The sequence below is a fragment of the Triturus cristatus genome, chromosome 3_1, assembly GCF_964204655.1.
Source record: "Triturus cristatus chromosome 3_1, aTriCri1.1, whole genome shotgun sequence".
NCBI lineage: Eukaryota > Metazoa > Chordata > Amphibia > Caudata > Salamandridae > Triturus > Triturus cristatus.
The window spans coordinates 918,334,513-918,359,026 of NC_140583.1; the positions used below are offsets into that span (position 1 = coordinate 918,334,513).

The 24,514-nt window shown below is 51.6% G+C and overlaps 1 protein-coding gene across 22 annotated transcripts in view; it reads left to right on the top strand.

Moving 5' to 3' along the window:
* BAZ2B (bromodomain adjacent to zinc finger domain 2B) overlaps positions 1–24,514 on the top strand; it is a 1,481,286-nt gene that overhangs the window by 1,168,388 nt on the left and 288,384 nt on the right. For all 22 annotated transcript variants that reach the window (XM_085645472.1, XM_085645482.1, XM_085645489.1 and 19 more), the window contains one exon: positions 22,396–22,663. In XM_085645472.1, coding sequence (XP_085501598.1) covers positions 22,396–22,663 — 268 coding nt within the window. The remainder of the gene's footprint in view (positions 1–22,395; positions 22,664–24,514) is intronic.

Here is a 24,514-nt window from a genome sequence, read left to right on the forward strand (position 1 = left end):
ATATATATCAAACACAAGTTGCTCCTAAATGAAGACGCCACACGTGGCGTGCACTTTGCCTTTTATTTGATGACTGCAAAACATCCAGACTGATGCTTAAACAAAATTCAATCTTGCCATTCGCGTTTTGGGCTTCACATAGCCCTTATTCACTGGCACTAGCACAGAAAGGCAACAGCAACAAACATTGTGAACAGTCTGCAGTTATTTAAATTTCACGCCCCAGTGGGCGTATACAAATTGCATCATTGTTCTTGCTGTCCACAAAGTTAATTCATCCCAAGTGGGTGCCACTGTACCCTCACGTCAAGGGCATATCACCCCAGTGAGTTTGTTAAAAGCAAAACCAGTGCTGGACATCTGCCAATAGTTCGTCGATCAAATCGGGTACGCCGTTCCAACCAGCATTAGCAGATGTCCAGCACTGGTTTTGCTTTTAACAAACACACTGGGGTGATATATATATATATTCACTGAAAAAAACAAGGTATCTGAAAGAGACTATTAGTTATGGATTCCTCACCTTAAAATGACCCCCAGGCGTCAGACTGGATCCGGAGAATTTTTCTTCAGCCGTAGCCCTTCGTATCGATAGGTGGTGTCGGTCGACTCCGCGATCGTCGTTGGCGTCGTGATTGCCGCAATGACATTGTGTTATCTACTTAGACTCTGCCCCTGCGCGCTGACGTCCGTTCTTTCTTTTTCCGTTCCAGCCAGCGCAGATCCAGAAAGGGCGGTACCTCAAGTCACTTTTTTACTCTTTTTGTGACTTTTTGTCGACTTCTTTTTGAGGAGCCACGACTTCTGGTGCGCAGGGATGTCATCTCGTCAGACCGGCTTCAAGCCTTGTGGCTTCTGCCACAAGCTGATGTCGGTAATGGACCCCCATCTCATGTGCCTATTTTGTCTGGAGCGCGACCACAACCCGAAGTCGTGCTCCGGAGCCATCACCACCACCACTCCTCATCTTCGTCTTCGGGTAAGTCGAAGCACAAAAAGAAGGCGAAGAAGCATCGTCGCTCTTCGCGTTCTCCCTGTCCATCGGCCGACGTGACGCCGGTTGTGGACGGTAGTCACCCGGCTCCGCCTGCGGGGCCTGTTGGGTCGACTCCGAGCCTCCCTCCCTTTCCAGGAGCTGGATTGACCCTTTCCCAACGACATAGCTTTTACGAAGCCCTGAATTCCCTCTTTGGGCATCCCGACTCCGCTGGCTCGCCTTCGGGTCCTGCGGACTCGACTGGGGGTTCTAGGCCTTTGATGCCGGCTGCTTCGACTCTGGCACTGCAGGGCGCCTAGGGATCCAGGCCTGAATCAGGATCGGTGCTGGTCGACCTTACGACACCTCCTCTGGCGCTGAATCCGTTGCCGGCGCCTCCTCCGATACCGGTTGTGTCCCAACCGATGTCGACCCCATCCTCCCCCCTCGATGTAGATACAGAGCCAGACCGGTGTCGACTGACGTCGAAACCGGCGTCGCCCAGTACATCTGTACCCCTGTTCTTCCCTGGTGTTCCCTATCGCCCTGAGTTGCTACCAGAGGAGGGTGAGGAGGTCTGGGATGGGTCTGTGGACCCTTTGGTTGACCAACTTGATGAGGACCTGGGTGACGCGTCCTATGCAGTGGTGCTGGGTAGGGCGGCTGAGGCCTTCAATATTGAGCTTCTTACGGTGGCGGTCAGGACTAACCTCCTGACCGAGGTGCTTCAACCGGCAGCGGCCTCTTCAGAGCCCCTGCTGCTGTTAAATGAGGCCCTCACAGACATCCTTTTGGGCACTCGGTCCAAGCCCAACACAGGGGCTCCTATGGATAGAATGATTGCCCAATGCCACCGCCCGGCCCCAGGCAACCCCATTTTCCTCTCCCAACACCCCACACCCGAGAGCTTGGTGGTCCAAGCCTCGACTTCCAAGGCGCATTCCCTACCGCACCGCCACGTTCCATCCAGAACCACAGGCCTGCGCGATCTGTCCACCCTCTTCGCGGCTAGGGATATGGGACCCACCGTCGTGGGTCTGGGGGCCAGTGGGAGGGCCAGTCTACCTGCGCCCCCTCTGCAGCAACCTCCAAGTCCTCCTAAACCGACCTTTCAGGGCCACCATTCGCCAGTGGGTGTAGGGATTCGCCATCACCTTCCCCACTGGCTCAACATCATTTCGGACAGGTGGGTTTTGCAGATAGTCCGAAATAGCTACTCCCTCCCCTTCAAGACTACCCCTCCATCCATGCCATCTCAATTCCATCACATGTTGGAGAATCACTTGACCCTCTCCAACAGGAAGTTACGATTCTCTTGGCCAAGGGAGCCATCAAACGAGTTCCTGCCCCAGAAGTCGGTTGTGGTTGTTATTCCCACTACTTTCTGGTGCCCAAGAAGGACACTGATCTCAGGAACGTCAACTGCTTCCTCCGGAGGGAGAAGTTCAAAATGTTAACTTTGGCTCAGGTCCTGTCTGCCCTCAACCCTGGAGACTGGATGGTAGCATTGGACTTGACGGGCGCCTATTTTCACATCCCCATCATGCCAGCCCACCAGCGTTACCTACGGTTCACGGTAGGCTACGAGCACTTTCAGTTTACCGTGCTCCCCTTTGGCCTTACCAGCGCCCCCCGGGTGTTCACGAAGGTGATGATGGTGGTTGCAGCTCATCTGCGCAGATCAGGGGTTCCAGTCTTCCCCTATCTGGAAGACTGGCAGTTGAAGGTGGGCTCGCCCCAGCCTGTCGTCTCCCACCTCCAAACTACGGCTGGTCTCCTGCATTCGCTGTGGTTCACCATCAATGTGCTGAAGTCACATATGATTTCCTTTCAGTAGCTCCTTTTCATCAGAGCGGTTGGGACACAGCACAGTTTCGGGCTTATCCACCCAAGCAGTAAGTCCGGGATATTCGGGCTATGATTCCGATCTTTCAGCCTCCATCCCGGGTTTCGGTCAGACAGACCCTGTGGCTACTGGGCCTCATGGCCTCCTGCATCCTGCTGGTGGACTATGCCAGGTGGCATATGTATGCTCTGCAGTGGGACCTGAAGTTCCAGTGGGCACAGTATCAGGGGAATCTTTCCGATTGCATCCAGATCTCGAAGGGCACTGCACACCAACTGCAGTGGTAGCTAACAAACCAGGATTGGGTCAACGGCAGATCCCTCTCCTTTCCTCATCCAGAGTTCACAGTGGTGACAGATGCATCACTTCTAAGGTGGGGCAGCCACATGGGAGAGGCGGAGATTAGAGGCCTCTGGTCTCCGGCGGAGTCCGGGCTCCACATCAACCTTCTGGAGCTTAGTGCGATCCTTCTTGCACTGAAGGCATTCCTTCCTTCTGTCAAAGGGAGAGTAGTGCAGGTTTTCACGGACAGCACCACCGCCATGTGGTACTGCAACAAACAGGACGGTGGTCGTGGACCCTATGTCAGTAGACACTTCGTCTCTGGAAGTGGCTGGAACATCAGGGCATGTCCCTTGTGTTTCAACACCTGGCAGGTTCTCTGAATGCCAGGGCAGGCGAACTCAACCGCCGGTGCATGATGGATCACGAATGGCGTCTTCAGGTGGTGCAAGATCTCTTTCAGCGGTGGGGAGAGCCTTGGTTAGATCTATTCGCCACCGAAGAGACTGCGCAATGTCAGCAGTTCTACACTTTGGAATTTCCAAGGCAGCACTCGCTAGGCAACACTTTTCCTTGCGAGTGGAGTTGCGGTCTTCTATACGCCTTTCCGTCTATACCACTTCTGCCCCGAGTGCTGAAGAAGATCAGATTGTCCCTTTGGGAGGATCTTCTGTCACAGCAGCAGGGGACAGTCCTCCACCCGAACCGATCTAGCCTCCACCTCCTTGCGTGGAGTTTAAGCGGCGCCAGTTGACAGCTTTCGACCTTCCTCCAGAAGTCTGTAACGTTATCTTGGCAGCCAGGCATCCTTCCACCAAAACGATATATGCCTGTAGATGGAACTAATTTGTGGCATGTTGCGCAGCAAAGGCTGCGGATCCCCTTTCTGCACCCCTTTCACAGGTTCTCCTCTTCATTCTTTTTTTGGCCCAGCAGGGCTCTGCTCTGGGTACTCTTAAAGGCTATCTTTCTACTATTTCTGCCTTTCTTCAGCTTCCTGATCAGCCTTCTCTTTTCAAGTCCCCTATTGTAAATCGCTTCCTTAAGGGCATAACTCATTTGTTTCCTCCAATTCCTTTTGTAATGCCCCAGTCGGACTTGAACCTGGTTCTGACCTACCTTATTGTGCGCTCCTTTCGAGCCGCTGCATAATTGTCCTCTCTGACTTTTGACTCTTAAAACTGCCTTTTTGGTTGCCATCCCCTCTGCTCGCTGGGTGAGTGAGATTCAGGCTCGTTCTTCCAAACCTCCTTTCCTGGCTGTTTATCCGGACAATGTTGTCCTTCGCACTAGACCTTCTTTCCTTCCCAAAGTGGTTACCTCCTTCCATAAAGGACAGACCATCACTTTGCCCACCTTCTTCCCGGCCCGCATCCTTCTAAAGAGGAGAGGCTCCACTGTCTGTATCCAAAACGTGCACTTTTCTTCTATCTGGATTGTACAAAGCAATTCCGGGTGGATGACCAGCTCTTTGTTGGACAGTGCAAAAGCGGACCATCTCTCGATGGATCGTTCTTTGCATCAAAATCTGTTATTCGTTGGCGAAGAAGGAACCTCCAGTGGGGCTGCCCGCCCATGCCACCAGGGCTACATTAGTCACTACTGCTTTGGGACGTGGAGTCCCTCTTCATGACATCTGTCTTGCAGCCACGTAGGCTTCATTGCACACATTCACCAAACATTACTGTCTGGACAGCCAAGTCCAGGGAGACTGCTTCTTTGGCCGTTCGGTTCTCCAGGACTTTCTGGTGTGAACTTAGTTTGCAGACCCACCTCTGGGGTTGGTATTGCTGGAGTATCTATTCTAAGGTGAGGAATCCATAACTAATAGTCTCTTTCAGATGAACAAGTTACTTACCTTTAGTAACGATATAACTGTCCCATAGGCTAACATGAGAGTTGCATTTTAACATCTTACAAGTATAATTTTCCATTGAGACAAGATAGAGAAATAACGTTTTTAGGCTCTCTGAACTCAGAATTTTATAACACATATTGTTAGTAAGATGGTTTTTAAATTGTTTGTTTGAAAATGCCACATATGCAGTATTGGGATATCTTTCATAGATTCACATGCCTGAATCATTCTCGTCGTCGTAGTGGGAGTCCCACGGTACATAAATAACAAAATAGTAAATAGTAAATTTCCATAGGCTATTATGGTAGCAACCATATTCTCTATAACCTATTAGTCTCCTTTTACAAAAAGGACCAAACTGAAAACCTAGCCAATCAGCAACCAGCACCCTCTAGAACCTTCCCAAGAGAGGCTGAGTTCCTCAGATTTTCACTGCACTTCGTTGTGTAAGGGAGTCTCCCTAAGCTCTGCTGAGTTTCTACAGATAAGTCTCATTTAGATTTCTTTAAGAAGACTGTCTGATAAAAAAGGGTTATTTAGAGCCTGTAAATCATGTGGGAAGAAGAGAGTGCATGTGGACGATGCACACAAGGATTGAATTTAATGTCTCTATCCTAGCCATGAGACAAAACAATGTAAGATCTGCCGCACCTTCTGAACCAAAACCTTGAGGGATAGAGAAGGAGGACTTCTAATATGGCTAAAAAATAAGCAGTCTGCTTCTTCTGATGTGTATAGCGACATGTCCTCTGTCACTCAAGAGGCCCAGGTCGCCTGAGGGTCAACCTGAACAGAGAAGAAAACATTTTAAAGTGTCTCATTTGACCAAGGAATCTCTTAAAAAGGATTAACAGCCTAAGGACTACTCAGCGATTGGATCACCTCAGACTCCGTCGGAGGGCGAGTCTGAGGTTGGGTCGGCCCTGGTGGCGCCGCATGGCTCCCTGGACCACCTCTGTCATATACTGGGCCAGGCTGGCGGAGGACTTCGTGTCATTTCCCTGGTCCTTCTCGTCCCTCCACGCAGGTGGCTGCTTCGGCAGAGGTCGAGTCGGCACCATTCCGACGCCGCCCCTTGTCCACTGCGACTCCGGCCCCGCTCCGGTCCCCTGTGCATTGTGACTTCGAGGAGCCCTATCCGGCGTCTCCTTCGGCGCAGGTTGGCGTTACCACTCTGCCTCAGGCGGCGGACTCTATGGCTCCTGACAGGCGTCGAGTTGCGGATTCATCTTCGGACGCTCCCTCTTCTCCGGAGGCTGCCTGCATATTGGTGTCGTCCTCCCCGGAGACTAGCCGCCAAGTGGTGTCTTTTTCACCGGTGTTGTCGAAGGGTGGCACCCCGCTGTTTCTGAGGCCGCGGTGTTTGCCGGAGGAGCGGCAGGTCCCCCATTCCTCGGCTCCTCCTGCCTTCCAGGTCTGGCCCCTGCCCGTTCTGCTTGGTTTGGGGGACATCCGCCTTGGTCTGCAGCCGTCGCCCACGGAGGAGCTGCTTTCTCCGCCGCGGGGCCCTACAGATGCGGGTGAGGCCTTTGCTCACGCTGTGTCCACAGTTGTGGATATTCTGCGCATGGGTGACCCGATTGCTCATTTTCTGACGAATCATCTCATGGAGGTTCTCCACCAGGGCTCTGGCGGGAGGGAGATCTTGCCTCCCTTTGAGGGTTCGCTCTTTTCGTCCCTGACAGGGGCTTTGGGGCGCCCTTCCTCCGGGGATCCAGTGCCTCAGCACCTTCGACACCGGGTCCTTCCGGCACCATGTGACCCTGCGTGTCTTTCCCTCCACCCCTCTGCCGCCAGTCCTCTTTTGCGGTCTGCCTTTCCCTCCCTGCCGCCGCTGTTGACTCCGCCCTCCCAGGAGGCCTGCTGGGTGGACTCTTGGGGGCGCAGCATGTTTGCCTCGACCAGCGCCGCCCTGCGGGCCCTGAACACCTTGTGTGTCCTGGCTAGGGCCTCCTCTTGTCTGTGGGACTCGGTTGAGTCTTTGGGGTCCGCAGCTTCTCAGGAGACTGTTCAGGTGGACTTACGGCATCATGCGTTGGATGGCCGGGAGCTAGCGGCGTTTATCGTTCACTCCGCTCTGGACGTCTCGGAGGTGCTGGGCCGGGCCATAGCTTCCTCAGTCGCTCTCCGTCGCCATGTTTGGCTTCGGGACGGCGTCTTCCCCAAAAATATTCGGGAGCGGCTCATTGATCTCACGTTTGATGGTAGCCTGTTCCATGCCCCAGCTGACTCCGCCATCCAAAGGTTTCTGGCGGGCATCCGTCCTCCTCCTCCCCCTTCTCCTCCTCAGTGATTGAGGAGTTGAGCTGGTTCTGGTCCTTCTTGGGACTGTCGCTCTTGCGGTGGAGTGTGTTTTCTGGCCATTGAGTCCTCCTTGTGGGGACTTTGGCAGTGTTGGCTGCTGGATGGCCCTTGTTCGCTGTGTGTTTGTTTTTGTTTGCTTGAACTGTTACGCAGACTTGGCCCAGAGATTAGGCCTGTTTTTCTTTGGGCTGATTGTCAAGCCGTTCGCGGGGTGTTTTCCCTGTGGCTCTTTTGTTTTTCCTCTGTTGCGGAGGTTCTTCCAAAGAGGGTTCCCATGTCTTGGGACTTAACGTACCCTATGTGGGGTAGTGGTAGCTGTTATACAGCTTGCGCATTGCTGGGGAGTTCTGGTGGCCCTTTGGTGCTTGTTCTCCTTGGCGTTTCTGTATTTTGCTTTGCTTCTTGAGGGCATGTCCGCGGTCCCTCGTGGGGGAGTGTCCGGCCCTTTCCTCTTTTCCCTGCTTGGGATAATTCTGTGCCCTCCCTTGTCAGGTGTTGCCCACTCTGTCTTCCTGGGGCCCTGGGCTGCTTTTTCTGTTCTGGCGGCTTGTCTGTTAGCGCCGCTCTGGTTGGCCGGTTGCCTTCCATCTGGTCTGGCTTAGCCTTCTTTTCCTTTGTTTTCTTGGGCCCTTTGGGCTCTCCCCCTGGCTTTGGAGGGAAGCTTATTTCCTTGAAGGGGTGTGGGGTACTTCTTCCTCTCTGGCCTGGCCCTTGGTTCCTCTATCGTGAGTGTGCAGGGCCCCCCTTTTTTCTTCTTCCCCCATCCCTCTGGGGTCGGTGGTGTTCTGCTTGTGGGGGGCTCCTCCTGCCTGGGAGGGGCCGGGTTATTGCCCGGTCCACAGGTCTGGTCCCCTGTGTGTGACCCTCTGTCCTGTTATGGCTGGGGGGGTCCTTTCGCAGACCCTCCTTCCCTGTGGGTATTGCTAGGGTACCTATTCTACGTGAAGGAATCTGCGGCTAGTAGTCTCTATCAGATGTACAAGTTACTTACCTTCGGTAACGATGTATCTGGTAGAGACAATTCTAGCTGCAGGTTCCTTCACAGCCTGCCCTTTCTCCCCGTTCTGCGAGGACCCGTGGGTTGGTCTCGGCACTCGCCTCCTGGTGGGGGGCTGTGTCTCTTGTGAGTGCATTTCTTTGCTCTTAGCGGGTTGCTCCGTCTTGTTGCTGTTCCTTCCTCCCCTTGGTTCTCTGGAGGATGGGGTTATGGTGTTCCTGTTACCCACTGCTCTGGCTGCTCCAGGTTTGGGGGGAGGGTTTTACCTTCAATCTCTGCTTCCTCCCTTCCTCTTGCTGCTGGTGGTCCCTGCCCCTCTGCCATACTCTGTCTGAGGGGTCACCTGGCCATGCCCTGCCCTTGTTCCCTGGAGGATGGTTGCCCTCTGTGCCAGGGTGGCTTGGAGGGTTGTTGTTGTTGTCCTGTCTTTTCTGGGGCTGGCTCCCCTTCCCTATTTCCAGGTGGGGGTTGTAGGCCTGCTACAGGTGTCCTACCTGTACATATGTTCCCTGTCTCCTGGCGGGGGGGGGGGGAGGGGGAGGCGGTTTACATGCTGGCAATGTGGCTGCTCGGGGCTCTGCTCTGTTCTTTATTCCACTCCTGCCTTTGGAGGCTGCAGTGTTACACTGCTCCTTATGGTGTCGCTTGTCTCCATTCTTTGTTTCCACCCTTTTGCACACTGTTCCCCTGCTCCCACAGTTTGCCTCACAAGAGACACAGCCCCCCACCAGGAGGCGAGTGCCGAGACCAACCCACGGGTCCTCGCAGAACAGAGAGAAAGTTCAGGCTGTGAAGGAATCTGCGGCTAGAATCGTCTCTACCAGATACATCGTTACCGAAGTAAAGTAACTCGTACATCAATACACACTGACATGCTGGCATCAAGACACTTAAACACACATGTCAACAAAACAAATGTGGTCATCCGTATCATTGCAGGTGCCATTGGCTTTGCATCTGTCACATTCAATGGAGGTGACACAGTGCCAATAGCATATAAATCACATTTATATTCTAATACAGGAATGTGTTTTGCATCCACTGAAAAAATAATAGCTGCAGTTCAGCCTTAAAGTTTGTCACAAAGGTCAGTGTTCCAAACACGAAAGCCTTACATCCCAGAAGGATACAATGGCCACTTCCCTGAAGGCTACTGATGTATATTATGGGCCTGATTTAGATCCTGGTGGACTGGTTACTCCATCACAACGGTGACGGATAACCCGTCCGCCGAAGTATAAATCCCATAGGATGTAATAAAATTCATAAATAGGCCGACGGGATATGTCACTGTTTTGACGGAATAACCTGTCTATCTGAAAGAGACACCTTAGTGATAGATTCCTTACCTTAGAATATCCCCACCTCAGGTGTCGGACTGGATCCGAAAAGTTTTGCTTAGCAGTACCCCTGCACGTCAGTAGGTGGCGTCGTGCAGCTCCATGTCCGTCACTGGCGTCGTAAGCGCCGAGATGACGCCACGGAGAGTACTTGGGCGCCATCCATGCGCGCTGACGTCAGTTCTTTCTTTTTCCGCGCCAGCAAGCGCAGATCCAGATTGAGCACGTACCCTAGTCACTTTTTGACTACTTTGTCTCCTCTCTTTTCTCCTGGTGCACGTAGGGATGCCCGGCTTTAAGTCCTGTGGGGCCTGTCGCCGGAATATGTTGGTGGCGGACCCCCACAATGTTTGCCTCTACTGCCTGGAGACTACCCACGACTCCCGGGACTGCTGGGATTGCCGAGCCATGGCTCTCAAGGCCTTACGGGAGCGGCGTAGGAAGTTGCTGGAGGTCCGGCATTCATCACGCCGCTGCTCCGGGTTCAGGGGCCATTCCCGGGACTGCTCGCGGGACCGGAGCCGTCGCTCCTCAGGCTCCAAGTCTTCGCCTTCAGATTCCGGTAAGCAACGCCATAAAAAGAAGTCGAAGAAGCGTGTTGGCTCTCCGATGTCTCCCTGTCGCTCCCCGGAGGCGGATGGGGGCTTAGCCCCAGCGGCTCCCCTGGAGCCTGGGAGTCCCGCGGCCTACTCGCCATACCCGGGTCCGTCGGCGACTCCCGTACAGGTGCAAGAATTCCTTGCTACCATGGACCGCCTTTTTAGGCCTCGGGCCCTGCGGTCCCGTGTCTAGATCCTATTGGCCAGGCGGCTCCGCCACCAGCGCCTGCCTCGGTGCCACAGGATCCTGCGCCAGTGGCTCTGGCACCGGTGCCACGAGGTGCGGTGTTGCCGGCTCTGGCCCCTGCGCCACCCTCGGCGCCACACTGGGTGCCGTTTATTCCTCCCTTGCCCTAGTTCCAGGACCATTTTGTTCTGGCCTTGGATCCGCATTGGGAGACGGCGCCGGTCCTACCCCGGCCGATGCCGTTCGTCCCTTCTACGGCTTTGCCGCTGCGACCAGCTCCCTCTATGCCAGAGGTGGACGAAGACTGGGAAGGGTCCGAGGACCCTCTTGCCTGGCAATGTGACTCCGAGTAGGATTGGGTGGACGACTTGGAGGAGGCAGGCGACCTCGATGTCTCCTCTGACCCGGGGTTCGCCTCCCCGCCGCCTACGAAGGAGGAAGGTGCCTCCTACATGATGGTCCTCCGTCGGTCGGCTGAGACTCTCAATCTTGATCTCCCCACAGTGGCCCTCAAGACCAACCTCTTCACTGAGGTGCTCCAGACGGCGTCTACTTCGTCGGAGCCGTTGCTTCCCTTCAATGACACCCTTACCGACGTCCTCTTGGGCACTTGGTCGAGACCGGCCACGGGGGCCATGGTGGATACAAATTTTGCCAGGCGCCGGTGCCCGGTGTGCCCGCCTTTTTGACTACTCAGCCTATGCCTGAGAGCCTGGTCATTCAGGCATGGACGTCAGAGTGCTTTTCCTATGGCCCCGCCGGATAAGGACTCTAAACGACTGGACCAGTTTGGGAAGCGGTTGTTCTTGTCGGCCAGCTTAGGGCTGCGGTCGGTGAACACTGCCTGCTTGTTGGGCTGCTACTCCCACGCGGTGCGGGATGCTGTTGCTCAGGTGTTGCCTCAGTGTCCTGAGGAGGTACTGGCTGTCCTTTCTCAGGCAATTGCTGAGGGTAAGGATGCGGCTAAGTTTGCCATTCGGTGTGGGCTGGAAACCGCTGACTCATTGGGCAGGACGATTTCTACAACTGTGGCGTTGCCACGTCACGCCTGGTTGCGTTCGACTGGGTTCTCGCCCGATGTCCAAAGCTCGCTCATGGTCATGCCCTTTGATGGCACCTGCCTGTTTTGTGACAAGGCTGACAGTGCCCTGGAGCGCTTTAAGGATTTGCGGGCTACGGCCAAGTCCTTGGGCCTTTCTACTAAGAAATCGGCCTCTCTTGGTTTTCGTTCCTTTCCTGGCCAAGGTGAAGGCAGTCAGGTGCGCCTGTGCAGAACCAGCTCCAGGGTGGCCGGGGCCGCAGTTTCCGCAGGGGCGGGTCAGGGAACCAGCGTGTGGGACCTTCTAGCTTCACCCATGCTGCTTCCGCCTCCAACCCTTCCTAATCTGAGCTTCGGGGAGCACCCCACGCCGGTGGGTGGCAGGATCCTCTACCACCTCCCTCACTGGCGCGAGATTACATCAGACAAATAGGTGCTGCAGATAATCTGCCATGGTTACTCCCTTCCCTTTCAGTGCTCCCCTCCTGCCATGCCACCTCGGTGCCAACGCATGTTGGGGGATCACTTGGCTCTTCTCCGTCAGGAAGTCACGGCCCTCTTGGCCAAGAGGGCCATCGAGTGCGTTCCTGGACCGGAGGTAGGGAGTGGTTGCTGTTTCCACTACTTTCTGGTCCCCAAGAAGGACAAAGGGGGTCTGCGTCCTATCTTGGACCTCCAGGACGTCAATCGCTTCCTCCAGAAGGTGAAGTTCAAGATGCTGACTCTGGCTCAGGTCTTAGCTGCCTTCGACCCTGGAGACTGGATGGTAGCGTTGGACTTGCAGAACGCATATTTTCACATTCCCGTCCTGCCGGCCCACCAGCGTTACCTGCGGTTCACGGTAGGCAAGGAGCATTTTCAGTTTGCCGTGCTCCCCTTCGGCCTTACCAGCGCCCCTTGGGTGTTCACGAAAGTGATGGCGGTGGTTGCAGCTTATCTTCACAGGTCGGGGGTCTCCGTCTTCCCCTACCTCGGCGACTGGTTGTTGAAGGCGGGCTCGCCCCAGGCAGTCGTCAACCACCTTCAGACTACGGCCGACCTCCTGCATTTGCTGGGGTTCTCCATCAATGTGCCGAAGTCGCACCTGAGTCCCTCTCAGAAGCTCCCCTTCATCGGAGCGGTTCTGGATTCCACGCTGTTTCGAGTTTATCATCCCGATCAGCGAGTCCGGGATATTCAGGTTACGATTCTGACCTTTCAGCCTCTGTCCCGGGTTTCAGTCAGGGTGACCCTCCTGCTCTTGGGCCTGATGACCTCCTGCTTGTGCACCATGCCAGATGGCATATGCGGGCTCTGCAGTGGGACCTGAAGTTCCAGTGGGCGCAGCATCGGGGCAACCTGTCCGATCATGTCCATATCTCGGAGGGCACTGCACGACACTTGTAGTGGTGGCTCACAAATCTTGATTGGGTCAATGGCGGATCCCTCTCCCTTCCCCAACCGGAGCACACAGTAGTGATGGATGCGCCCCCCCCCTGGGATGGGGAGGCCACTTGGGAGAGGCGGAGATCCAAGGTCCCTGGTCTCCGGCGGAGTCCCGGCTCCATATCAAGCTCTTGGAGCTTCGGGCGATCCGACTTGCACTGAAGGCATTCCTTCCCTCTGGCAGGTGTTCACCAACAACACCATCGCCATGTGATATTGCAACAAACAGGGCGGGGAGGGGTCCTGGACCCTATGTCAGGAGTGTCTGCGCCCCTGGACATGGCAGGAACATCAAGGCATCACCTTGGTGGTTCAACACCTGGCAGGTTCTCTGAACGCCAGGGCAGACAAACTCAGCTGCTGGTGCTTGATGGATCACGAATGGCGTCTGAACTCGGACGTGGTGCAAGGTCTCTTAAAGCAGTTCGGAGAGCCTTGATTAAATCTATTCGCCACCGAAGAGAACGCGCAATGTCATCAGTTCTACGCGTTGGAATTTCCAAGGCAGCACTCGCTCGGCGCCGCTTTTCGTTGCAAGTGGAGTTGCGGTCTGTTGTACGCCTTTCCGCCTATACCACTTCTGCCCGGAGTGCTGAAGAAGATCAGGCGCGACTGGGCCCAAGTCATCCTTGTGGCTCCGGATTGTGCGTGAAGATACTGGTATCCCGAGCTACTCAGCATGGCGATCGATCCCCCGATCCGGCTGCCTCTTCGGGAGGATCTTCTGTCGCAGCAGCAGGGGACGGGCCTCCACCCGAACCTGTCCAGCCTCCACCTCCATGCGTGAGCATTGAGCGGCGACAGTTGACAGCATTCGATCTTCTTCCCGAAGTCAGTGATGTTATCTTGGCAGCCAGGCTTCCCTCCACTAAAACGGTATACGCCTGTCGGTAGAACAAATTTGTGGCATGGTGCACAGCGAAGGCTGTGGATCCCCTTTCTGCCCCTCTTTCGGAAGTTCTTCTGTTCCTGCTTTCCTTGGCCCGGCAGGGCTCTGCTTTGGGCACTATCAAAGGTTATCTTTCTGCCATCTCCGCCTTTTTCCGGCTTCCTGATCCGGTTGTTAACCGTTTCCTGAAAGGCATTACACACATGTTCCCTTCAGTTCCGTTCGTAATGCCCCAGTGGGACTTGAACCTTGTGTTAACTTACTTGATGTGCGCTCCCTTTGAGCTGCTTCACAACTGTCCTTTACGGCTTCTCACCTTAAAGACTGCTTTCCTGGTTGCTATCGCCTCTGCCAGAAGAGTGAGTGAGCCCCAGGCCCTTTCTTCCAAACCTCCTTTCCTTTCTGTTCATTCGGACAAGGTGGTTTTAAGGACCCGTCCTTCTTTCTTGACGAAGGTTGTTATGCCCTTCCACATCGGGCAGACCATCACTTTGCCCAACTTCTTTCCGCCTCCACGTCCTTCAAAATAGGAGGAGAGGCTCCACCGTCTGGACCCGAAACGTGCTCTCTCATTCTATCTGAAGCGCACACAGCGGTTCTGGGTGGATGACCAACTCTTTGTTGGCTACGTGGGCACCAAAAAAGGTCTGGCCGTGCACAAGCGGACCATCTCTCGGTGGGTCGTTCTGTGCATCAAGGCCTGTTACTCGTTGGCTAAGAAGGAGCCTCCTATGGGTCTGCGTGTCCATTCCACCAGGGCAACGGCAGCCACTACTGACTTGGGACGCGGCGTTCCCTTGCAGGACATTTGTCAGGCAGCTACGTGGGCCTTGCTGCACACGTTTACCAAGCACTACTTCTTGACAGTCAAGTCCGGAGGGACAGCTTCTTTGGCCGTTCCGTGCTCCGTGACTTTCTGGTGTAATCTTGTTTGCAGACCCACCACCGGGGTTGGTATTGCTGGGGTATTTATTCTAAGGTAAGGAATCTATCACTAACGTGTCTCTTTCAGATGCAGAAGTTACTACTTGTGTAACGATATATCTGTAAGAGACATTAGTTAGTGATCGATTCCTTACCGCCCCATCCATCCTCCTCGTTCTGTGAACTGGTTACTAGGGTTAAGGTCATCCCTCTTTGGGCCCTAGTTTTCTGCACCAATGGTCAGTATCTTGCATGGCTCTGCGTTCCTGGCGCGGTAAGTTGTGTACAGAACTGACAGCGTGCATGGGTGGCGCCCAAGTACTCTCCGTGGCATCATCTCGGTGCTTACGACACCAGTGACTGATGCGGAGCCACACAACGCCACCTACTGGTGCGCAGGGGTGCTGCTAAGCGAAACTTTCCGGATAAAGTCTGACGCCTGGGCATATTCTAAGGTAAGGAATCTATCACTAACTAATGTCTCTTACAGATATGTCGTTACACAAGTAGTAACTTGTGCGCCAAGATCTAGATCAGGCTCTATGTCTTTGACCCTACCTACAAATTCAATAATTTCCCTAATATAAATACCCCATGCCCAGTAACATTTAGCCTCTTGATCAATACAAACACACCATATACACTGATGTTTAAACCCAGCCTACTATAAGCACCAAACACCAATACTCGGAGGCTTTCTACGCAGTGTAATGGGCCAAATCTGCTACCACTGCATTAGCACATGGAACCCTGTCTTTGACCTCTGCCAGGCAGCTACTTGGGCATCCATACTTTCATAAAGCATTAATGTCTAGATCGCCAGGTCTGTTGAGAGGGGTACTTTGCCCACTCAGTCCTGCAGGACTTTCTGATTTTGGTCCATTCACTGACCCGTCTCCAATAGGTACTGCTAATATCTATTCAAAAGGTTAGGAATCTGTACTTTGAAATCTCTATCGGAAGAACAAGATACACGCCTTCGTTAACACTCTTTCTGGTAGAAACTCATCTAGACGCAGATTCATCACTGATCATCTCCTTTCTGTGATTGGACTCTACTGATTAATAAGAATACAAGTCTAGTACTTTGCACACTGACTTACTCATTTTTTGATGCTCTGTATCTCTGGGTTCCAACAGTCTTGAAAACCGCTAATGTCAGCACGCGAGTGTGGCACCTGTATAGGCTCCACACTTCACTTCCAGAGAGAAATGGCCTCAGTGCAGAACCACATGGCTCTACGATACAGCATGCAGAGGTACAATGTATAATTTTCAGATCCAGACTGACCACTTGGCAATATTCAAAATGTGAGTAATTTGCGACTATATAGATTCTCTCCAGTAAGAGCATTACTGAAGGTAGATAACTTGTTCTTCTGGATCATTACATGAGAGCAGAAGCAAACTACCTGTGTTTCAGGATACTTCCTAAAACTATACTGGTCCGGCAAGGTTACTCCTGTGCCTACTCTTTTCCAGTATGATTTGACTCCTCACCTTTTAAAAAAAATCCCCGGCGCCAGCATTCTGCGGAAACACTTTTCCTAGCTCTCCTCACCGACAAGGTCATCACAATGCCATGGCGCCGTTCGCGACTCCGCATGACGTCACCGGAGCCATAAGAGGACCTCGTCGGCGTGATGACGTTGGTTCCTTTTTTTTTCTGCGCCGTCTACGTGTAACGGTTTCTAGGACTCTCCATATTGTTTTTGAGTTACTTTGTAATTTCTCCAGGTTTAACTGTAGCTGCATGATGGCAACATCGAGAAAGTCGGGATTCAAGCCCTGTAGAGAGTGCGGGGGTCATATGTCCATCAATGACCCCCGTGAGGACTGTTTGTAGTGTTTGTCATCGTACCACGACGTGGAGGGCTGCTCATGCTGTCGTAAGATGATCCCGAAGGCCTTTAAGGAGTGACAAAAGTAAGGAAGGAGAAGAGAGGTCGGAAAAGGTCCAAATCGAAGTCTAAGTCTTCGACCTCGCACTCTTCGGAGTTGAGGAAGCATTAAAAAAAAGAGGAGGCAAGGCTCTTGGCGTCGTTCGCCGATGGGAAAGGCTTTAAGGTCACCTTCTCCGGCACCTTGACGTCGTGAAAAGGACTTCGTGTCTTCATCGCCTTCTCCATCTCCTTAGACGACTCCGGTTCATTCTCCTTCACCTAAAGGTACCCCGGCACAGTCGCCGACGCCAATGGGCTCTCCGGCTTCTGAAGGCTTACCGGCTCAGTGCGAACCTTCTCCTGTGCATGAGACTGTGCCTGTGGCTCCACCTGTGGATCTGGCTGTTCCGGTGCCGGCTGTACCTCGTGTGGATCCTGACCCGGCTCCGTATCCTCCATTTTCTGAACCGGGGTCAGACCCCTCACATTTCTTAAATGCTATGTATGGCGTGTTTGCCAAGGCGGCCTTCCCCTCCGGAGCACCTTCGGGTCCCGTGGGTCCGCTTGCCTTCAATTTGGGCGTGCCTCAACAATATGCCCAGGCACCCTTCGTGCCTTTTATGCCGATGGCGCCGTCTTGGCAGTTTCCGGCACTGAGGTTTTCAACACCATATAATCAGTCCTCAGCGCCATCTGGTGGCCCTTCCTCTCGATTTCGTACACCACCAATTCCTGCATTGGACCCTCCACCGACGCTGGCTCTGGAGCTATCGGCGCCACGTGTGGCGCAGCCGTCATCGCAACCGAAGTTGCATTCAAGAAGAGAGGCACAGAGGCTGTTGGAGGAAGAGCAGCTTTGAAGAAGGCGAAATCGAGGAGTCTGTTGACGAATTCGAGGGTCTTCAAGAGCCTAGTGGCCTGAACACCTCCCCGGAGTGGGAGCTTTCTTCCTCAAGAGGTGGCTCCCTATCATACAGTCATTAGAACGGCTGCGGAGCTTTTGGACTTGCAGTTGCCTACAGCGGAGTACAAACCAAATTTACTCATAGAGGTTTACCATTGCCCATCTTCTATAATTGAACCGCTTTTGCCGTTTAATGATGCTTTAAATGAGGCCTATCCTTGAAGTGTGGCGTAAACCTCTATTTGCTCCGGCTGTTTCGAGTTCGGTGGCAAGTAGATACAGATCTGCTCCAGGAGACCCTGCCTTCCTTTCGGCTCATCCATCCCCTGAAAGCTTAGTAGTGCAGGCGTCCTGTTCTAAACAGTCTAAAGGCGCATTTCCTGAGGCTCCTGCCGACAGGGATTCTTAAAAATTGGAGCAAAAAGCCAAGAAAGTCTTTTCTTCCTCAAGCATGGTGTTAAAATCCACCAATGCTATCTGTTTGCTGGGGAGATATATATACACACCCTGATGGATTCTGCTAAACAATTAGCACCCAAGCTGCCTGAGGAGGAACGTGGTAATTTTATGGAGGTTCTGACGGATGCACAGGCTGCAGCTCGTCAAGTTATTCAGTCTGGTCTGGACACAGCGGATTCAGTGGCCAGGGTAATGAGCTCCTCCATCGTTACCAGGCGTGGCTCAGATCCTCTGGGTTTTCTCCAGATGTGCAGGCTACCCTCGTCGATCTTCCGTTTGATGGATCAAAACTGTTCGGCGAGAAGGCTGATTCTGCGCTTCAGAGATTCAAGGACAGCAAGGCCACGGCAAAGTCCTGAGGGTTGCAAACTCAGTCAAGGGGATTTGGTTATAGAAAGTATCAAGGATTTGGAAGGTCTTTCTTTCATAGCCTGCAACAGCCTCTGCAAAAGTAACAACAAAACCCTCTTTACGAATCCTACAGAGGGAGAAACAGGGGTCGCCCACGTGGGTCAACCTGTCAGTTCTCCTCCTCCTCCTCTACCTCCCCTACTCCCCCTGGTAACGCAGGAAAACAGCCCTAGATCCCCCATCCTGGAGCATGCGGGTCCTGTGGGGGGTCAGCTGCCATTTTCTACAGGATTGGAAATTGGTCATATGGACCTTTGGGTTTTGAATCTTGTAGAGAATGGGTATGTCCTTCCCTTCCGGGAATTCCCTCCTCCTTACGCTCCTTGCCAAGGGTTCTGTTCGGAAGATCATTTACTCCTTCTCCAGAAGGAGGTCCTTGCCTTATTGCAAAAAGGTGCAATAGAGGTAGTCCCGGAGCAGGAAAAGGGTCAGGGATGCTACTCCCGGTATTTCCTGATTCCCAAAAAGGATGGCAGGTTACGACTGATCCTAGATCTCAGGGTCTTGATTTTTTTTACCTCCAACAGGAGAAATTCATGAAGCTGACCCTTGCTCAGGTTCTTCAGGTGCTGCAGCAAGAGGACTGCATGGTGTCGATCGATTTGCAGGATGTGTATTTTCACATCCCCTTCCTGAAGTCACACAGAAAGTATCTCCGTTTCATGGTAGGGTCGCAGCACTACCAGTTTGCAGTCCTCCAGTTTGGTCTTACTACTGCACCTCGAGTCTTCACAAAGGTGATGGCAGTGGTGGCAGCTCATCTCAGGAGGTCGGGGATTCCAGTTTTCCCCTATCTGGACGACTGGCTGCTCAAAGCGGAGTCGCCGGAGATGGTGCTTCATCATCTGCGAATAACATCTCAGCTGTTGTTCAAATTGGATTTTTCAATAAATGTGCCCAAATCTCACCTGGTGCCCTCTCAGCGCAACCTGTTCATAGGAGCGGTACTGGATACTACTGTGTGTCGCGCTTTTCCACCTCCACAAAGGAATCTCGACATTCAGGAAATGATCCCTTTGTTTCACAATGGAGCGGTTGTTCCAGTTTTGAAGGTCCTTCTCCTGCTCAGTCTGTTCGCTTCCTGCATTCTGTTGGCCAACCATGCATGCTGGCACATAAGGCCTCCGCAGGCAGTGGTTTCAACACAACGGGGATCTCAGGGAGACGGTCAGGATCTCCAGAGACACTGCAGTGGACCTGACTTGGTGGAGCGTGGGAGGCAACCTGTTGCAAGGAAAGCCATTTCATCTTCCTCCATTGGTGGCCATGGTGATAACGGATGCCTCCATCCTAGGGTGGGGTGCTCATCTGGGGGACCTGGAGGTCAAGGGTCTTTGGTCTCCAGAGGAAAGATTGCTTCATATCAATCTTTTGGCACTCAAGGCCTTTCTTCCCTCCCTTCGCGGTCAGTTGGTTCAGGTCCTGACGGACAACACCACTGCGATGTGGTACATCAACAAGCAGGGAGGAGTAGGGTTGTATCGTCTCTGCAGATAGGCTCTATGATGACTCTTGTCCTGGGCTCAGGACTACCAGATTTGTGTAATAGCAAATCTGGCAGGGGTGCTGAACGTGCGTGCGGATTGTCTCAGTCGGGGGTTCTCGGCGGATCAGGAGTGGAGGCTTCATCCGGAGGTTTTTCATCATATCTTCTAGATGTGGGGAACTCCTCGGGTGGACCTGTTTGCCACTCTCGAGAACGCACACAGTCTGTCATTCTGCAGTCTCCAGTTTCCGATGCAGGGAGCGATGAGGGATGCTTTTCAGTTAGATTGGGGCTCAGAGCTTCTGTACGTGTTTCCCCCCCATACCCTTGATTCCTCGGCTTCTGAGGAAGATTCGCCAAGACCGGGCCCAAATTATATTGATCGCCCCAGATTGGCCAAGAAGGGTGTGGTACACAGATCTACTTCACCTCAAATCGCACCCTCCGCTCCGTCTCCCTCTGAGAGTAGACCTCCTCTCGCAGTCGCAGGGGCAGGTTTTACACCCCCACCTCCAGAGCCTGCACCTTAATTCCTTGCGATTGAACGGGGCAACCGGAATTCTTTCTGTCTCACGCCGGATGTTGTAGATGTTATTTTATCGTCCTGGCGACACTCCACTAAGTCTATTTACTCCTCCAGGTGGTCTAGATTTGTCAAATGGTCAGGAGAGAAGTCCATTGATGCATTAAAGGCCCACTTGTCAGATATTCTTCAGTTTTCGCTGTTCTTGACCCTGCAGGGTTGTGCTGTGGACACTCTTCAGGGCTATTTGTCTGCCTTATCGGTGTTTCTTTGTTTGCCGGATCAGCCATCTTTGTTTAAATCTCTAATTGTTTTAAGATTTATTAAGGGCCTTACCAGTAGGTTTCCGCCTACTCCCTTTAGTATGCCTCAATGGGATTTAAATCTTGTTCTTACTTTCTTGATGGGTTCTCCGTTTGAACCTTTACATAGTTGTCCTTTTGAGACTCCTGTCTTTTAAAACTGTCTTTCTTGTGGCTATTACCACAGCCAGGAGGGCAGGTGAGCTTCAGGCTCTAAGTTCTAAACCCCCGTTTTTGACCATTCATGCTGAAAGGATGGTCCTCAGGACCAGGGCTGTTTTTCTGCCTAAGGTGGTTACTCTATTCCATCTAGGGCAGTCCATTACTCTTCCTGTATTTTGTCCTCCCCCTCACCCTTCCTAGGAGGAGGAGAGACTTCACCACCTGGATCCTAAAATAGCGGTTAGCTTTTATTTGGATAGGACTAAAGGCTTGCGATTGGACGGTCAGCTCTTTGTGGGCTACGTTGGGCGCATGAAGGGCAAGGCTGTACACAAGCACACTCTATCCAGATGGATCATCTTGTGCATCAAGATCTGCTACACCCTGGCTGGTAAGGAGCCGCCTGAAGGTATTAGAGCTCATTCCACCAGAGCCAAGTCATCCACTTCTGCTTTGGCTCAAGGTGTTCCTGTAGTGGACATTTGTAAGGCTGCAACTTGGGCCTCCCTCCACACTTTTGCACAGCATTATTGCTTGGATTCTGAAATGAGGAGGGACGGCCACTTTGCGCAGTCTGTCCTGCTGGAATTCTTGGTATAGAATGATGGACACCCTGCTCCGGGAGTGGGACTGCTGTGGGATTCTATTCAAAAGGTGAGGAATCCACAGGCAGATGTATCCTTCAGAAGAACAAGTTACTTACCTTCGGTAACGCTTTTTCTGGTGGATACAGTATCTGCCTGTGAATTCCTCACTGACCCACCCTCCTCCCCGAGGTCCACCCTTGTATACCTTAAAAGTGGCATTATTTAACATATTTGTTTTGCATTGTCTCCTCTATCTGCCTTTGTGTGGGTTTATAGGAAATGCTTTTATTCTTTGGGTTTCGATTTTAATTTTACACTGTGAGTATTTGTATGAATATTGTGTACTGTGTATCCTTTGAATCTGTTGTCGGTCCACCCATTCGCCTCGGAGGCAAGGAAAAAATGGGTGGAACTGACTTCATCACGCCGACGAGGCCCTCTTATGGCTTCGGTGACGTCATGCGAAGTTGCAAGCAGAGCCGTGGCATTGTGATGACTTCGTCGGCGAGGAGAGCTAGGAAAAAAGTTTTCAGGGAATGCTGGTGCAGGGGTATTCAAAAGGTGAGGAAGCCACAGGCAGACACTGTATCGACCAGAAAAAGCGTTACCGAAGGTAAGTAACTTGTTCGTATGTGGCTATTATACTTTGCCTTCTTTTTTCCTATCCAGGAGTCAATTAATAATGATCATTTTAGCTTGTGTAAATCCTTCTATTTTCCATTGCAACATAGTACCTGTGATTTAAATCCTTTTTGGTTACAGAAAATTACAAAATCCTGGAAGTGCAAGGCAAGCACATTGTTGAACGTGTCCTTCTAATACACTACATTAAGCATACTGGTTGTTAAAATCGTACATTAGAATCTGTCATTAAAAAGACATGTTAGAACTAATAAGTTATTCTGTTTTCAATTCATACTGCAAGCCATTTAATTAAAATGTATGTTAGGGTTTGGAAACTTTTATAACACTTACATTTGCTAAATGTTTTTCTGTTTTGTTTGTGTTTTAGATGAAGACTAGTTTAACAATGATGGGTCTACAATTATGTGGATGGCCTCCAGGAATGCTTACTTCAAATCTTCAATTTGCTTCTCCTGTGCCCTGTCTTGGACCTGGAGTAGGCTTAGCAGATGAAAATGGGCATTCCTTTGTGACAGACATTCCTTTCAACAAAAGTGAATCACCTGTGTCACAAAATGAGAGTTGCGTTTGTACTCCAGGAACAGTTGAAGTACCAAAAGCTGTGGATTATCCTAGTCCAAGACCTATACCAGATGGTAGGTTCATTGTTACAGTGCAACACTCAACAGCAATGATGTTTATTTTATTGAACACAGTGCTCGCAAGTGCATTTTATTCACATTTTTTTGGGTGTCAAATTACTAACTCAAGGTGCCAATGAGAATCGTCTAAAACAATTGTGTTCTGACATAGCCTGTGAGGTATTTTTACCTATTTCGGATGTTGGACTTCTTGGGTCAACACCTTAGACTTTTTGGTTCTTCCTTAACTGTCAGTAACATTCTCCCAAGAGATTACAGCATTGATGTGGGAAAAACAATGCAGAACACTTTAAGTGAAAACATGATGATTACTTGCATGTTGTAATTGATTTAAACCATTTTGCTTAGTAATGTTAACTGGCATAAAAGCTGGGAGCAAAAAGCAATTTCTGATGGATACTTCTAACCGCAGATTACGTTGTGAATATCCCCAGGTGCCAGACTGGATTCGGTAATAAAAAATGCAGTTTTCCTGTGCTCTATTAGGTGGCACTCTGCAATACCGCGCTAACTACGTGCCGTCCGGAAGTAACAAACAGAGATGTTATATGAGATATAAGTGCCATTTAAGTGCCAACCATTTGCCCTGATATCATTTACTTTCTTTCCACATCTTCAGATGCGGATCTGGAGCTCTGATCTTTTTCTTCATCTTTTAACACATTTTTCCCCCCAAAATTTACAAATGTGTGTGGGAAGCGGGCTCTGTATATACTATACCAAAGTGATGTATAGTGTGTACCGAGTCCAGTGGAACCCCAAAGGAAGGCAGAGGTAAAGTTTAGATAGCATCTCACTCTTTCTTATGTTTTGACAGGATGGGACCATCGAATGATGCTGAAGTCCCCCTGTGGGTTGGCGGATGGTTGAGTCGGGTGACACGCCCTGAAGGGTTCAGGCATTGGGGAAACATCCTCTTCTCCTGTAGTAGATGTGGAAGGGATGTAGGCCATTTTTATAACATGGTTTGTAAGTGTCCCGTCGTCCAGAAGTACTGGCTCTCTATTGATGCAGCCCTCTCAGCTGTGCTAAGCCAAAACCTTGAGGCATCACCAATGGTTGCATTGTTGGGTCCGGTGGATGAGTTGGTAGGCTCAAGGGGGGACCAGACCCTACAGGGGCTGGGTACATTGATCGCGAAGATAGACGTGGCTAAACACTGGAGGTCACCAGAAGCCTCAACAATGAAGGAGTGGAGGGCGAGCATGGACCGCTGTGCAAAATTGGGGGAACCAATTTATTTAGCCCATGTCTGCCTCAATAAGCACCAAAAGATATGGGGGAAATGGTGGGAGCATTAAGGACTGGAGAATGCTTTTGCCAGTGGTCCAAGAGGTGGAGTGGATTGAATAGGGGTAATTATCTGCAAAGTATTGCAGTCTCTGCGGGTTTTATGTTGGGTGTGAATATTATTTGCCTATAATAAAACTAATAAAGTGTTATAAAAAAAAAAAATACATTCATGAGAATCAAACACTCCTCTGTTACACAAAAGCTAGTTCTTAGCCCTATAGTGAAAAACAACAGAACCTCGGACTGGCTCTTTCTTTATAGCCTGATAACATTATGTTGGGATCTGTACTTAGACACTCCCACGATCAACTTCCAAGAAATTTAAAATTGGAGAAAAAAAAGTGGTAAATCTACCATAATCACTTGATGCTGTAAGTATTCACATCACGTGGGTTATGGACCTGTGGTGGCAGGGATAACTTTATCCTTGTCAATCAGATAACTGGTGGATATGCACAGCTGTGCAGGAAAAGGTACGTCTGCATACTTCATTGCATCAACTTTGCGCTGCTCTTATGGAATCGCACTAAAGTAACTTTTCTTTTGTGTTCC